At 41.2% G+C, this 16,972-nt stretch overlaps 1 protein-coding gene across 2 annotated transcripts in view; it reads left to right on the top strand.

Moving 5' to 3' along the window:
• Positions 1–209: 209 nt before the first annotated feature.
• ZDHHC8 (zinc finger DHHC-type palmitoyltransferase 8) overlaps positions 210–16,972 on the top strand; it is a 102,025-nt gene continuing 85,262 nt past the window's right edge. The window contains exon 1 of one of the 2 annotated variants that reach the window (XM_071815823.1): positions 210–460. In XM_071815823.1, coding sequence (XP_071671924.1) covers positions 357–460 — 104 coding nt within the window. In that variant the 5' untranslated portion in view covers positions 210–356. The remainder of the gene's footprint in view (positions 461–16,972) is intronic. The other variant, XM_065851687.2, reaches the window with a different exon arrangement.

Raw genomic sequence — 16,972 nt, 5'->3', positions numbered from 1 at the left:
TGTGTTTTGGGGTCTTTTTTCCCGGTAAGAAGGAGAGGATCGGATGCGCCCTGTCCGCCGGGGCCGCTGCCGCGGTCGGGTCGGTCCCGCCGCCCCCGGGAGCTCCGCCCGGCCCCGCCCGCCGCTCCGCGCCCCGCTCTCCCCGCAGCGCTACCTTAAGGGGCTGGTTGACATCAGCCGAGCGGGGCGGGCGGTGTGGGTGGGATTTCCTGTGCTGGAGGTCAGCTGCTGCTGCCCGGCCCTCTCCCGTCCCTCCCTGCCGCCCGGGTCCCGCTCTCCCCGCGCCGGAGGGTCCCTGCATCCTCCCGGCTCCCTCCTCTCGGGTTGGATTTACATAGTGATGTGTAAACTACAGGATGCCCAGCAGCACTGGCAAGAGGTTTAAACCTACTAAATACATCCCTGTCTCCACAGCAGCTGCCTTATTAGTGGGTTCGACTACTTTATTTTTTGTTTTCACGTAAGTACCGCTCTGGCGGAGGGGGCCCGGGCGGGGGGAGGCGGCGGGGCTGTCAGCTCCCCCAGGCCCTGCCGCTGCCGGTCCTGCTCCCCGCTCGCCTCCTGCCAGCCCTTCCCGGCTTTGCTTTGCAGAGGCTTCTTATCTCTCCGTATCGTAAAATGTGTCTGACAGTCAGATCCACCATTTCATGGCACCCAAACCCTATCAGGCTCCTGCAGCTGCCGGCTGGGGACATCAAAGATGCCAATTAACCGCAGCCCCGCGCTCTGTGCAAGCAGGGCTGGTGTATGGGAGAGAAATGCATCTCCAGCCACAGCCGCCCTGCTGCCGACAGCCGTGAATCCAGCCTGTTTTCTCTGCCCGAAGTCTCCTCCGGTTCAGGAGGGAGAGCTGGCCTTTTCCATGAGTCTCTCATGTGTTTTGGGGCTTATCTGGCAGAGCCTTATGGAGTGGAAGGAATCATATTCTAAGCATTATGGATTCTACATATTTTTATGTAACTGTCCCTAAAAGGCTGAGGATCTAATGATCAAATTGAGATTGGCTTGAAGGAGGGAGGGGGAAACTTTTTTCCTCCCCTCCCTGTTTCCTCTTCTCTCATTCCTTTCTCCCTTAAAAGCAAAATTGAGCTCTGGCGGTCAGCTTGCAGATCTCCTGTAGTTATATTAATATGTGAGTGGTGTAGTGCTTTAGCTTTCTGTTTCCTCTCCTTTTATATCAACTTCAGTTATGCAGCTTGCTAACCCTTCCTATGCTGGGGTAACGGCAGCTTCCCTGCAGAGCTGCTGGTGGTATTTTGACAGAGATGCCACAAAACGGCTCCAAAATGAGCTTTGAATAAGCTGCTTTTAGGAAGGTGAAAAGATTGCTATTGGATGTCAAGATTTATTGATTCACTTGCTTTGCAACTCTTTTCCTTATTCTCCCATTGCTATTTTTTGACGGAGCTCAATGAAGCTGTTAGAAGCAGAAGGGTATATAACAGTGGGAGTATGTGTCTGTGTCTTTATCCTTCTTGGCTTGGCTGTGGTATTCTCGACGTTTCAAAATGCTCATTACTGCTATGGTGCTCTTAATGGAGGATTTCAGAATAAAATGCAAATGTTTTGTCTAACAGTTTCTTGAATCAGAACACGTTTTGACACTGAGTTCTGCTCTTGACTTAATGTGACTCGATTTCTTTGTTGCTTTTTTTAATGCATTTGATGTGAACAACTGGTAAATCCTTTCAGGATCTTATGCTGTTTCAGCCCTTGAACTGGTACAAGTATAAGCCCATCATTCATCATTTGGGCATCTGATTATAGCTTGGCGCTCGCGGGCAAACACAAGACAGAAGTTGGCTTCTGTGATGAACTTGGTTGTCACTGGTGGTGTGAATATTTTTTAAATGCTTTCATGATCAAAAAAAGGCCTTTTAATGCCGGCATTTACTTTTCCTGCATCTTGAGAAATGGATGTATGCAAAGGTTGTTTTGGAAGCTGTATGTTTGTTTTCACATGATACTTCCAATTTAGAGCTACAAATTGCTTGGTGATCTAAGACTTTCCTGGTAACGCAGTTGTTGTTGAAACATCCTTTTGGCAGCAGGACATCAACTGAGATGTTCATTTTAGAACTTCTTACTGAATGGAAGAAGCAATTTGCTTTAGTCTATTACTGTATTTCAAACTTAACTCTGCTCCCTCTTTTATCCGTGAGTAATTACATGCAAAATGAAGTATTTTTAGGATCTCTCCATATTGTAACTTGGCCTGTGCGTGTTGAAGTGTTAGTAAACTTTTGAGGACTGTCCCAGACATACGTTCCTGGCTGCTGCCAAGTCTTGCATGTACTAAAAGTAACACATAATTGAGCAACTGTTGTCAGGCAATATCTGAAGCCCTGTCCATTCAAAAATACTCAGATACATTTGTATGGAATTGCTGTTATTTTTTTCTTTTTTATCCTGGGCAGTTTTAGTAAATCTTTGTCTTGGAATCAAATCAAATAGTGTGCATGAGATTGGTGTCTTTTGTGTGGTGGTGGGTTTCTTTCCCTTTTCCTGCGCATCTCCATTTTTTCTCTTTTACTGCAGGCAGGGTTTTGTGTCCTGAAGATCTTTTTGTTGTGATATGTTACTCAAGGCTGAGATAGACCTGAATTTCCAGGGGTATTGATTTGCACAACTCTTTTTGATGTTAGATAGACCTCTGAAATGCAGCTGTTGAAACACTGGCTGAAAATTCTTTAAGCATCAGTGTTGGTACAAATCCATGCTTGCTTGTCATAGCACAAGAACTTAATAAGATGAAGATGTACATGTGTTTATTAATTCTTCATTTGTGTCATTAAGCTCTAAGGCTGCTGTGTCTGTTAATGAACCAACCAGTGCATATACATATGAAACTGATGATGTATTGGACTCAGATACCAAATTCTGGGTGCAGATCAGCTCAGTGGGGAATCAGGGACTCAAGCAACCTCAGCGTGGTGGGACTGAATAATGGATGTTAGTTATTATGTATGTGGAAAAATTTATTAATAATTTTTTTTTAACCACTTAATAGAAAAAAACCCATCCCATTAAGGTATGCAAACATTTCTGAGTAACACGCATGAAGAACAGAGGCTCTGACTCTTTCTCCCTAGACACGTTTGTGGGCTCAAGCCACATGTTATGAGCATCTTCTACCAGATAGAAAGCTCTTTGAACTCGAAGGCCAGGGTTAGCTTTTTGGCAATGTAGTCTTTATCTTTTAGCTTTCGTGCAAACACCTTTGCTAAACACCAGGAGATAAAGAATGTTTGAAATACACAGTATCCACTATTGGTTCATGGTGGTGATGATCAGTGGTACTCTTTAATTTGGAAAAACTGCATTAGAGAGTCTCCTTTATTCTTTTTTTCCTCAACTGATTATTTAGGATTCACTATATTGCTGTTATATTCCTTCTGGTTTTATTAGGGGGAACTAAACTATTTAGCTATCAAGATTATTGCCTGGAAAGGCAACAAAATATTGCAGTTGTATTATCAGAGGCTTTTAGCTCTCCATGTGTGTTCCTTGAATAATAAATACAAGCATGTGAGTGGGTGGTCTAATTTGTCACAGTAGTAAACAAGCATTAAGTCTAAGCATTATGAAGGAACATATTAATAATGTTATATATAATGATTAGGTTAATTTACTTATATGAACAAATCAAATGGCATAATGAAGGAAGAAACAATTCTTCTTAACGTTGCAAGAACCCAGAGTGATTCAGTTGTAGCACACCTGAATTTATTTCTACCAAAACCTTTTTTCATCTTTATATTTCTCATAGGGCTTTGTGTTAGAGCAATGACAAATCCAGTGAGGTCTGGGCTCTAATGCCTCAGACAACTGACTGCTGTGATTTAAACCGTGGTGTGGTCACACAAAGACCCAGAGTTCTGAGAACGTCCCACCTTCTTTTAGATTGCATAACTTCAGTGTTAGAGAATGCAGCTCAGTTGTCAGTAAGCGTAATTCTGTAAAACATAACATTACCTAATGAACTGTTACCGTTGGACTCTAAGATTTTTAAAGGTTCTTCTCCAACCTAAACGATTATATGATTATTCTAGAGAGAACAGTTCACCTGCCTAAACTGCGCCACTGTGGCTTTCAGTGCTAAGAACCTCTGAGTTAGTTCAGCAGCTGCAATGCCTGCATCTGTACACAGCAAGCTAAAACAAGCGACTTTAAGGAAAAACTGTGGCTCATTTTAATGAGGAGAAAAAATACTCTTCATTTTTTAATGGATATTGTAGACTAGAAATTTCTGTTAAAATACCCGTTTTCAGACTGTGTTCTCTGTAGCAGTTGGTCACTTGAGCATCTTTGAAGTATGGCAGAAAGATGTCATTCAAAGCAAAGATCCAGGTGGCACTGCTTCTTTGATGTAATGGTAGTAACGCCGCTGCATATTGTTCCCTTAAATGGAGTAATAAAATAGATTCTTCTCTGAGTGAAGTGAAAGCAAAAGGAAGGCGAAAACTCATTCAGCCAATACTGAAAATGAGACTTCAACTTTGTTCTTAGAATTCGTAATGGGAGGTAAGCATAGATTTACACCCCAGACATGCAGTTGGCACTCAAATGCAGTCTGTAACACGGGCATTTCATATCAATAACCCTCAGAAAACAACTGAGGAGTGGTAAATTGGTTTAAAAGAGCAACTGAAGTCGAAGTCACAGTAGGGATGGAAAGAAAATAGAGAAGTAGCCTATACCTTTGCTATGGAGCTGGTAGAAGGAGTATTGGGGAGGAATGGCTGGTAGACTGAACTCAGTAGCAGGGCTTGTGGATTTACCTGAGCGAGGAGGTGAGCTGGGCTTCACTCATGAATGTTTAAAAAGTATTTGCTATCTCCCCCCAATTTGTACATCTTACTGTATTTCATGAACTAGAAAGACTCAGCATTTCTGAAATGGCTTGAACATACGCATTAGCTGTATATTAATTCAGATGCACTTATGATATATACACTTCTTAAATCTTAAGAACACCTCCCTGCCCCAGTTATGATCCTACACTGGAATAGCTCTAAGATAAATATATAATAGCATTTTAACGTTCACAAATTCGGTAGGCACTCTGGGTGGTAGTTAATGGAAGCATAATTATACGTGTACCTAAAATTCTTGAACTGTGTATTAAATCTTATCCTCCAATGGCTTGTACATGTTCATAGATCAAAAGAGAGGAAAGCATCATCTGCTTTTTCAACTTGGGTTTGTTCAGTTGCTAGCAAAGGTCAAGCTAATAGAAGATCATCTTTGCTTTAGTGAATATGATTTGTATCGAAAGATGTTTTTCTTACCTAAACTATTTTAAGGACTTCAGTGAACTCCAGTTCCAGATGTTCAGGTGTTCACTTCTGCCAGTTCGCTGTTCTGATTTCAGTCAGAACAAATGATAAAATGTGATTTTAATTGTTGAACTGATAAGGGACCAGCTTCACAAAGTATGCATTCGCTGACAGCCGTGCAGATGACACTATATGGAGGAAAAAAGTGTGCAAAAAGTGTGTAGCAGTTCAGTCATCTGAATTTCAAAACAGACTTGACAAACAAACACTGATTTCAAGTAGTGCAGTTTAGCCTCCTGAGTTATCTTAACATTTTCCATCTTAAACGCCTCGTTAATGGCAGGTTCTCCCTGTCCACTCTATTTGCCATCCTGATAAGGTGAGACTTGCCAGGTTGACCTGGGTCATCTCAGTTGTCATGTCTGTCAGCTTCTGAAAAATATTTATTTTTGTTATGACAAAGAAATGTCCTTTCAAGCTGTGGAAAATTCATCATGGTATATAATTTTTGTAAAGAGAAAGAGAATCTAGACAAACATGTCACGCAAGATAAAAAGACAGGCAATCTCAACAGGGAAGTCCATTTAACTCAAGTGTGAAAAGTCTTTTTTTTCCCCACTGGAAGACAGCTCAGTTTTACTGTTTTTAACCAGTTGGTTCTATCATTTTTGCTTCCAAGGGGACCGGTAAAGCTGTCAATATAGGACACTTCTGAAAGCTATTGAAATTCATTCATTTAGGAAAAAAACCCCAATGTTTATTATCAACAGGAATATTTGTTCTTCCTGTATCTTGGGAGAGGGCAAAGGAGGATCAGCATTGTTGATGGTAGTAAATATAGACATCTCCAGCTGCGGGCTGCACAGATATCTGCGTGCAGCCATCGGTGGCATTTCACCGCTCACTGTGGATGTAATTTTAAAGGTAAACGAGCTAATGCAGTGCAAGTTATTCCTGTACGTGGGCCATCCACAGCTGGACTCGGTGCGTGATTTCTGCCAGTAACAATCTCCTGGTTTTCCTAATGCGGAAATTAAGGATGTATGGAAATAGGAATGAGTCTCAATTAGATCAGGGTGGACCTCTCAGCCTTGGCACATGAATATACAAGCAACTTTTCTATTTTTGCTTAAGATGCTAATTTAAATACTGTCCATGTTTGCTCAAGTATGCCACACATGTATCCTTTTATAAATAGAAGCAATCTCTCCAAAACCGTTCAAACAACATGGGAACTCAATTGGTTTGTTAGTAACGTGAACTAAGGGATGCTACTGTTCAAAACAAATAAACTGAGAGACAGATACACTTGGTGGCCTTGGAGGTCTGGGTTTTGAGGTTCATTATCTGGGAGAACTGCTAGTTTTGCACTTACAATTTTGGGTAAACAACTTGTTCTGTTACTAGGTGTTTTTTAGCTGAAATCAGCTGCAGGACCCCGTGGCATGGGGATCTGTGTGGAACCTGTCAAAGACGACCTAGAACAGGCTTTCTGTTCTTACCTTATTAGTGTATAAGCTACAAGGAAACTTTTCAAGGCCTACAAAGGGAAACTATGAGTTTTGTTTATCTTGTATTAGGAGATGTTTGGAATACAGTAATAAAGTGGTATAAGCCAATTTAGAGCACGAAACAGATGCATACTGGAGAGTGTAACCGGTGCAAAAGTGGAACATTGATTTACCGTCCTTTGATTTGAGCCAGTAGATACGAGACTTTTCTCACTAATCCAAAAGTAACGTTCAATTTGGCTGCCCTGTTACAGAGCTACTATTAGTTGATCATTTGTCAGTGAGAGCTGCTAATGAAATTGAAAGGAAGAAACATGGGGGCTGGAACAATAATGCTGCCATTTTTAACGGAAATTCTGTATTTTTCTTTTGCAAAGAACACTGTGGACTGGAAAACCCTAGTTAGCCTAGATCCTGTTTTAGTGTAGGAGAAACAGTTTTTGGGATCCTTGCTTGGTGATTGCAGTAATTAATTCAAATGAGTACACCACAGCATAGTGTATACTATATAAATCTTCAGCCAGTAATCTGTATCCAGAAAGACGATTTAATTAGTCACTGCTTGTTCTTCTGCAATTACTAATGCAATTTAGCTAGACTTGCTCCAAAGCTGCCCGAAGTGCCCAGAATTCTGAGCTGTAAACCTGTTACGCAGATGTTAGCGGGTACCTGGCTCTTTGTTTTTCTCAGGATGGATATTATGGAATAAACGGTACAGTAAGCCATATGTCAGTATATTGCAGTGGTTACCATGGTTTTCTGTTTGTGAAAGTGTAAATGCAGAATTTTTGGACTTTACATGTGAAATCCTTATGAAATATCTGTACTTTGCTGCTGTGTGTTGCGATCATCCAGTAACAAAGGACAGCGGAGCCAGGTGCAGAAAAAAGACCTCTTGAATTTTAGATCTAAATACCAAAGCAGCTGTTTCCAGTGTACGTGTGCACCATTTTGTTATGTACTTTAATACTGTATGAAGTCACAAAATTAGGAAATGCTGTGCTGTGTTGCAAGAGGACAAGCTCAATGGAGCAAGGCAGGCAATAGGAAGGTGGGAATACATGAAGTACAGGTTTTTGTCCAGTCACATATAAAATTATGTCATTTTTTGATGAAAGGAGGCATTCATAGAAGCTGACTACTCAGTAATTCCCACAGAAATAAAGTATGTATGTGCCGCTTTGAAATTTCTACTCTACAGAAAACCCCTGTACGCACTCAGACTAAACTAATTGCAGAATATTCTGAAATGAACAAATTACTTTTTAAGTTGGAGCCTAACAAAGCAAACTTGAAACTACTTAAATATATAAGGGCTTTCCTAAATAAAGTCAGACAAAGCCTTACTCTCCCAGGATTCTTAAAACTAAATTTCCATTTAGGTTAGCTCTCTTTCATGTCTTCAGGGAAATAATCCAGTGTAATAGCTATATCAACACAATTTAAATACAGTGCTGGGAATAAGGAAAGCTTGGGCATTTCTATAAACAAGCATCATTTTAATTTAAACTTGGGTCAATCACAGACATGCTTCAACATGGAAAGGTTCAGCTTAAAACTCTTCTGCCTCCTCTGATCCCAGTCAGCTGGGAGAGGCAGGTATTTTCTTATGGAAAAATACTTCCTCTCACTCTTTTCAGACAGTTCAGTTTCAGAAGTTATTTGGGATTATTTTCATGGTGTATAACTTCCCTTTCATTTCTTTTTTTCCTCCTGAGATCTCATTTTGCATGTTTAGCTTTCTCTGAAGATGAATGTGTGCCCTAGCAATAAGACTCTCCAGATGTGCTATGATCTAATAACGCTGAGCGCCAGTGGTTAACCCTTGTCTGCTGTCAGCAGCCTGCTGAACCACCGCCTGTGTTTTACCAAACCCAGAATTTGATGATGTAGTGTCTCGGCTCCAAGTGACAGGAGCCATCAGTTGTGTAGGTGGGTGCGCTCGCCCTCCGTGGGGTTTGTGCTGCCCAGAGACCTCCCTCTGGAACCCCTGATAACTTGGCTTCTCCTCCAACATCCCAAAGCGCAGTGGTGGAACAGGGACTCGGGGGTGTCTGTGTAATCATCTTCATGTGGTCAGAGCTGTGACTTTGACCAGTTACTCTAGGAACTTGGGAATTTTTTTTATTATTTAAAAAATTATCTTCTCATTTCTTCCTTGTATGGTACATAAGTATTCTTTTTTCTTTGAAGATCTTGCTGCAGGCCTTGCCTCATTACCTGGCCACAGGGAAGCAAATTACTTTTCTAACCGATCACTCATTGAATGTAGACGGAGGTTTGTGGTTCAAGTTGGCAATCTGGGTTCATTTTTAGGAGTTGTACAGATATTAGCTCTGTCTTTGTGCTTTACATCTGTGGCTCACACAGATCTCTAGGATGGGGTTGGGATTTGGCTGGCAGGACTGATTTTCTTTGGGTATTATGTGACGTGCAGTCCTGATGTTGCCTTGGTTAAAACTGATTCACAAGATCCCAAAGGCATGAACTCTTTTCTGAATACATGCATTTCTGTTAAAGAATCTTGTCTCCTTTCTGAACTGTGATCTAGGTGACAACTGGAATTGACCACTGTCACAAATTTTAGTGGATGAGGAATGTTATTCTGGTCTCTACCTCCAAATCAATTCTATTTCTTGCCCCTCTTCAGCTGTAGGTTGGTATAATATATATCAGTTATAGAAGGTAGTTATAATTTAGTACCCTAATTCACAGGATCATTACTTTTCATCATATTCATTAACTCTATTTACATTGTAGGCTAATTACTCTGCAAAAAGCCAAGTACAAGCGTGTGTAGTAACACAGCTCTCCAGAAAGATTTCATACTGTGCATTTTAAAAGAACATTGTGTGAAGTGACAGCCTCTGTCTATAGCTTTTAAGTTGATCAGTGCACAAGGAGGCTGGCTGTGCATGTATCACATTTTGTGTAAATGACTAACAAGTCTTTGTGGTAAAAACAATAAAAGCATCAACAAGCACTGGAATTTTTTTCAAATGGCCAAGTTTTGATCATTCTGTAAGAAGAGGAATATGAAATGACTGCTTCCTGATACATAGTCAGAGTTGAACAGAAGGAGATATGAAACCACTGAATCTGCTGACGTAACTCCTAATTCATGTACAGAAGTTGTAGCATCTGCAGCAGCCAAGGGGATTAATATTTGCCACAGAAACGTCAAAGTGCAAAGACAATGCAAGACTGAAATAATAGGAGTTGCTGGGTGTGGCCATTGAGTCAATGTGATTTTTATTTTCTTAAATTGTGAAACAAAACTTCTAGTCCATTTCCAGACACAAAACTCTATCAGAAAATAAACTGCAAGGACCACCTCAACTCCTCTTTGCAGAGCTCAGCTGAGAAGGGACCCTCATCTTCCATAATATATCCATTTCAAAAGTTAAATTTTGAAATAAAAGCCTGTCTACATGAGCAATGCTCTCAAGAAGCTGGGGCAGGGTAGAGGAGGACAGACAGACAGAGTTTCTTTGTAATAACGAGAGGGTTGGTTGCTTGATGTGGGATGGTTCTGGTCTTGTCATCTTTGTGTGTTTTCAGAAAACAGCATTTGACAGATTGCAGTGGTTATGATATACAAGGTCTTACATGTCATAGTGAATTTGGCCCTGATTATGATGATAAATGATGTTTTCAACAGGTTGGGAAACATCTGCTTTCCTTCTCTAATGCTTGAGCTGAAGAAGACTAGATAGAACATAGCATAGTGATGTTTTGTTTCCCATTTGGGCCCTTTCTGGTTGGAAGCTTTGAGTGTGTTCAGACGCCTTCTTGGGACTCATCCAGCCCCACACAGGGCCATGTGTGATTCTCATTTGGGAGCTGCCCAGGAGACACCATGACTCACTCAGAGGGCATGGCCATAAAAGACACAGAACCTGGAATAATGCTGGTGTGTATATGCATGTGTATGCTTTTAAAAATAATTTTGTGTGAGTACTTTTATTAGGGCCACCTAACGCCTGGGCTCCGGTGTGAGAGGCACTGTACAACTGCTGTATTGGTGTTTAGGAAGTTTCACACGTATGTGCCAACTCCAGACTCATGCAGTGTCAGCCCAGGACTCAATGGTGACCGTTCTTTCAGAGAAGGCTTCTGAAGATATGGTTTATTGTAGAGTTTCTTCTCCATCTAATATCAGTTTGGGCCATCCCCAAATGCAAGGGACCATCATGCAACAAGATTGTTTTGTTTCTTTATCACTTCAATCTGCATGAATATATGAATATGGAGATACATGTGCTAAAGTTTCATTGTCTGTCTTTAAAAGTTTAATGGTAACACTGTAGTCTTTAAACTTTAATTTGTATGTCATTCATCAATGGCTAATTACTTTTGCCAAATTTTTCTTGCATTGTATTACAAAAGCTATTGGGATAGAGCTAATCATGGTATCTGTGGTTCAAGAACTGAAAAATTAATGATTCCTTCTCTAGCCTGCTGTGTTCGTTTTATAATTCATATCTGCTAAAAGAGAAATGCACTTCTGAGTGAGCTATTGTCTCTCCACTTACTATCTAGGGTTTTTTGGTTTTTGTTTTTAGTTCTTCCCTTGGTGGATGCAGGAGGTTTGTGAATTTTGGGCCCTAGACAGCTCCTGAAGAAGGTGGTTGCCAGACCCACATTTTCGTCACGTATCATTTCCTTCTGACTCTTTACCCTTTGTAGTATCTGGCCCCAGGACTTGCGTTGATCCCAAACTGCGTACCTGCTCTTGCAGACCGCTGCTGTGACCCGTGACGTCCACCAGAACCGGAGTGCAGGGTTTACTCCTTCAGAAGCCATGGAGAAGTGCAGGGGTTTTAAGCATCATAAGCAACTACTTACAACCACTCTCCATCTCAAGGAGAGGCACAGATCTGGACTAAGCACTAACCCCTTTAGACAATGGATCCCTTATTTCCTATGTAACTTCAGAGTGGTCTTTACAGTCACTCTGGGTCTTCCTGGGCTATCTGGCTCCCTCTTGTCTGGCTCCTGGTGCTGGGGTTTTTTTGTTGTTCTCTGTCCATCTTGACAGGTGATCTCCAGATCAGTCAGTTCAGGTGGACAAGGCTTTTTGTCCAATACACACACACAGGGTGATCCACTGCTTGTTTACTTTCTTCTGAAATGCCAGAGTACAGAAAAGAGATTCAGGGTTATGAGGTGCAATTGAAAATCAAGTCCCATCTGTTGAGCTGGAGTGGCTTTTATGGGTTGATGCGATGATTTTTCTGTATGGAAACTGTAGGTGCTCTCAGTGGGTCACTGTCTTTATTGTGACTCTCACACACTTGGTATCCACTCCAAAGAGGCTGACCAGCATTTCTGTCTTGTTCCCCAGTCAAAAGCTCTGTATTCTCAGTCTGAATTTACTTCATCCAGAAAACCAGGCAGGGTTGGGTCTGGTCAGAGCTGTGTAGCGATTTGCCAGTTACGTTGTCCCCTTCTGAACACAAGAGTCCTGTTCAGCGTAGTGATGCATTCAATCCTGCTTTTTTTTTGGTGATGAATACGTTTCATGCTTTTGTTTGCATCTTTCAGAGTAGCATTGTTTATTCGTCTTGCTTCAGCTGCTTCAGAAATGAGGAAAAGCTATTTTGAGTGTAATATTTACTTGGCATTTTAAAAGTGTCTTTTCTTGCCAGTTTTCTTCTTGGTTCCCCTAGAAATACTTTTTAGTTGGGCTGCTTCTGCCATTGTGTATCTTGTGAGATATCTCCAAGCCCGCGCACTGTGCATGTGTGATGGGTGGATGGCTGATGGGGGATTTGTTCCCCTGGGCAGGCAAGTCCTGCCAACTCTTCAGTTAGAAAACTTAAGGTTTTAATCTACATTCTATCTTCTAGTCCTACTTTGGCCTCTTCTTTTGGAAGATGTTTCTTTGGAGTAAGGAATGATGTACTGTGGTTTAGGTTTGGGGGTTTTTTGGTTAAAAAAAAAAAGAGTTTACACATATTGGGATAGTTAATTAAACAGACTGCTTCTAATTCAGATTTCTCCCCTTAGTTCCCATCTCAGTTTTCTTACTACGCCTGCCTAAATAACTGGATGAAACTGTAAGAATTACACAGGTGGGATGAAGCCCATCTAAAGCTAGAACCTGATTCACATCTCCTGACATGCCAATTAAAATCTCAATGCAGAGTGATTATTCCTGGGTGTTCAAGTGACCGCATGCTTGCTTTAAATCCCTTGGAGGGCAGTTGGTCCTACTGGCTGATTATGTTACTTCAGTTTCAACATGCACATTAGCTTTCTTTTTGTGCTTATTTAACTATACCTTGGAAATAGCCTCCTAAAAATAAAATCAATACATGAACACAAGATGGCTGCTGCACAGGGCACACTTAAAATGCTGTTATGTATTTGAAATCTAAAATTATTTATTTCAAACCAAAGAAAATCTGAATCCCTAGGGGGGAAACTAGTGCTTGTTGAAGTCTCTTGTCATGGCCTATTTTATTTATAAATATAAAAAAATGTTAAAACTATTTATGTTCTAGAGCTATGGCTGATCCAGTGTTCTTTGTCATTCTCCCACAATGTGACAATAATCCCAAAAGTATGTTTCCATGTGGATACTACAAGGTTTTAGGTGTGTTATATTATCAACGTGTATCTGGAAATAAACTGCCAATCTCCGTTTTTGGGTGAGCCAAACTCTCCTCAGATTCCCTGGGAGTTGGCGGAGCCCCAGCTCCACAAATTAACGCTCAGAAGAGGCTGTTTGTAGGGCACAAGTCTATGCAATTTGTAGTGTCAATTTGATTTTTTTTTTTTAATTAACACTTCTTAAAATGTGTCAGCAGAGTGCCAAAAAGACAAGAAATGATTAGCTAAAACGTTTTATTGCAGCATATGACGCTGTTCCATATATCATGGGAACACGGCACTTAGATACAGCAATGTTGTGGGGTTTTTTCTGTTACTTTTGTTCATTTTGTGGCCAACAGCAATTTAAAATACTCTAAATAGCAGTTCCTGTCAGGAAACCTGCTCTGTGTGGGGTCCCCTCCTCCGGCCACGTTTCCTTCAGGAATTACCCGCTATGGGATCTCCCCGCTCTGACCTGGGTGCTCGCAGGGTTGTTCCTCACACTTTTCCTCATTCCGTGCGCTGTTTTGCCCTTTCTTTAAATGTATTATCCCAGGGGTGTCTCTCAGCCGTTGGAACTGGCGGGAACCGGCTGTGTCCGGTGTGAGGCAGCCCTGGCCTCTCCTCACGGATCAGCCCCCCGCCAGCTCCTCACCTCATAAACCCAAACCCCACAAAGATAAACATTTCTACATAGATGTCCCAGCACTTCTACATGGATGTGAATCTATATCACAGGAAAAGGAGACCTTGACAAAGTAATGATAGTGACAAGAACAAAGTAAGTCCTTTTGACCTTCATCATCCCCAGTTGTACCACCAAGGTCAGTCAAACACGTTGTGAGGAAAATGGATTTTGTAAATTTTTTTTCTGCATATGAACTATTTGTTTTTTAGTAGCTTTGGGTTTTGGTTACGGGGCTGTGATTTTTAGAAGGAATTTTCCAGAGAGTATCTGCTTCTCCTTGAGGGGCAGGAAGAGGTTTAAAGATGTAGAGGCCGCACACATTAGCGTCCATGTAGTAAAGGGACAAAATATGAAACTTTCACCAGAGTTTTCCAGGAGTATGTTTGAATAACTTTGCAGTTGTACCCTATTACTGGAGAGGAGAGTACACAGTAAGGGAAAAGGAGGAATAATTATCTGTCAATGTCAATAAGAGTGACTGGGTCAAAAGCTGTGAAGAATGGAGTTTCCAGAGCAGAAATACTAAAGTTTCAGCCTAGTTCACAGTTTTTTCTTTTCTCAGCCTGCAGAATTCCATCATAATTGCCTTTGCTCGTAACTACACCTGTCAAGAGATGGCCCTGTTATGCATTAAACTCAGTAGGTGTGACGGCAATGTGTTTCATCTGGCCAGAACGGAGGTGGCATGTGTCCATCTTCTAGTACTTGCCCTGGTCTGCCAGCTTTTTCCTTTTCCAAACAGTAAGATTTTAACTTGTGTGGATAAATACTGGCTAAAAATACCTACTTCTTCACAAACGCTGTATCATTCAGGAAACTAGCAGAAGTCTGCTGTGGCATTCTGGATTTTTTTGAACACTTCTACTGTTTGTAGCCTGGATTCCTAAAGAAATGAGGCTTCATTATGTTTGTTTGTCTGTCCATTCCTTCCATTCTGAACTTTTAAAAATACATACCCATTTCTATCAAGTTCAATAAGGGCACCAAAACCTTTAAGATCATAAGATAAATCTGGTGCCTGAGCACAGAAAAGAAACCATGGATTATTGAGCTGTTGAGGGAATAGCTTTCATGTGAACTCAAAACTTACATCTGCACAGATCTCCATCCACGTTGGAAAACTGCTCAGCCAGGTCTCAGATATGATTTCCCTTGTTTGCCTGATAGGGGAACATGAAGGGAAAATGGAAGAAGAGTTTCTTCAGGGTTATGAGGTAATAGTCTGATGGAGGATGTAGAGAAGGCTTTGATATATATATTTATGTATACAGAGGCAATATACAAAGGAAAATGCAAAGAGTATGAGCAGCGATTGCTCGAGTGTGGTTGATGTTACAGAACGATTCAGGATGCGTATCCATGGGAGGCATTTGTTCATCTGCTCATGAAATCTGTTGTTTCGTCTTAATATAGAGGAGTTCTCAGATCACCTCCCTCTATAATTACAAAAACCACATTGAGTGTAAACCCAATTGACTGCCCTTCCTGGGCCCCTTTAAAAATACTGGAGAACTGCTTTTAATGCCTCTGTTTATTTTGGTACAGTATCCAGACTGCTGGAAATATGTTTATAGCACAGTCTAATGAGCTGAGGCTCCTCTCTAAGATTCCAGTGCCTCATGGCTGGATAGAAAAAGCCAATGCTCTCTAAATATGTATTTATGTCAGACTGGCTTGCACTACAGTTAATGCCATGAGAAACTGCCTATTTAGTGCAACCTAAGCTAAGCTTGAGCGGGACTTGTTCCTCAGCATACCCTAGTTACTGTGGCATTCATTTACTTGTGCGGTAGTCAGATTTATCAACACTGGGTCTGTGCTGTGAACATCACCAGTTATATTAGGTCATCTGTATTTAAGCTTGATGACTTCATGGGAAACCATTTTAATTTGCTGCCTACCTGTGAAGCACACGTTCCAGGTCAACTTTGAAATCTGGTTAATGTTTTAGATGCAAGAAACCCAGGTATATGAAAATAGTGTTATTTACATTGGACTGGAGTTATAACTCTGCTGTGAGCACCTGGAGCAGATTTAAGTGAGGTGTAAGCTGCTCTTCAGCATGCTGACAGGCTTTCTACCCACTCAAATGCAGTGGTTTTAATCTCTTATTCTTCACGCTTTGTCTTTTCCAAAAGGAAGTGCATTTCACCTGATGCACAATGGCTTCATTAACTGGAAGAGAGTGTTGGAAACTGCACTTTTTGATGGAAATGTCTTCCATAGCAGGGAGAAAGATATTGAAGCCAAAAATAAAAGTTTATTGTGAAATGCAAGAATTATGCTTAACATTGGACAAATAAGCTTGATAGTGAAGGATTGGAGTCATTTGGGTCAAACTTGCTGCTCAAAGTCACAGCAGGTTCCCAAATGGTTTAAAAAGCCAGTTTGCCATATCTACTCCCACTGCATGTGTGAATATCGCCCTGCCTCAGTTACTCACGGCTTGCAAGGAGTTCGTGCTCACTCTCCCTTTTCTATCCAGGCTCAGACCATTGGACTTGTCAGCTCTTTATCCCTGAAATCAGGTGATATTGAAAAGCTGGTATTCTCTTCCCCTGCTCCAAATCTGAAAACCCACTGCAGAAGCTTTATTGCAGTGGATAGATGCTGCTGGTGCATTTAGTGTAGATAGAGCATGGAAATGTTTGCTTCAGTGCACGTTGGAAGGAACTGAATGCCAATGTTTTCCACTGTACCCCTGAAAAGTGCCTATTGTATGTTCACTTTTAAATCGCATGCAGTCAAAAAGCTAATGTTAGTAATGAACTCTTAAGGCTGGCTTGAGAAGATAATTGATTTGGGGTATAGAATAACCTTTCTGTCAGTGTGTTGGCCAGCCCTGCTTAATATGATTAGTAGTTAAATGCTTCTGAATGTCAACAGAATTTAGG

This window comes from Patagioenas fasciata, chromosome 17, assembly GCF_037038585.1.
Source record: "Patagioenas fasciata isolate bPatFas1 chromosome 17, bPatFas1.hap1, whole genome shotgun sequence".
NCBI classification, from domain to species: domain Eukaryota; kingdom Metazoa; phylum Chordata; class Aves; order Columbiformes; family Columbidae; genus Patagioenas; species Patagioenas fasciata.
The sequence above is the reverse complement of the archived record's forward strand: the minus strand, read 5'-3'. Positions and strand labels throughout refer to the sequence as shown.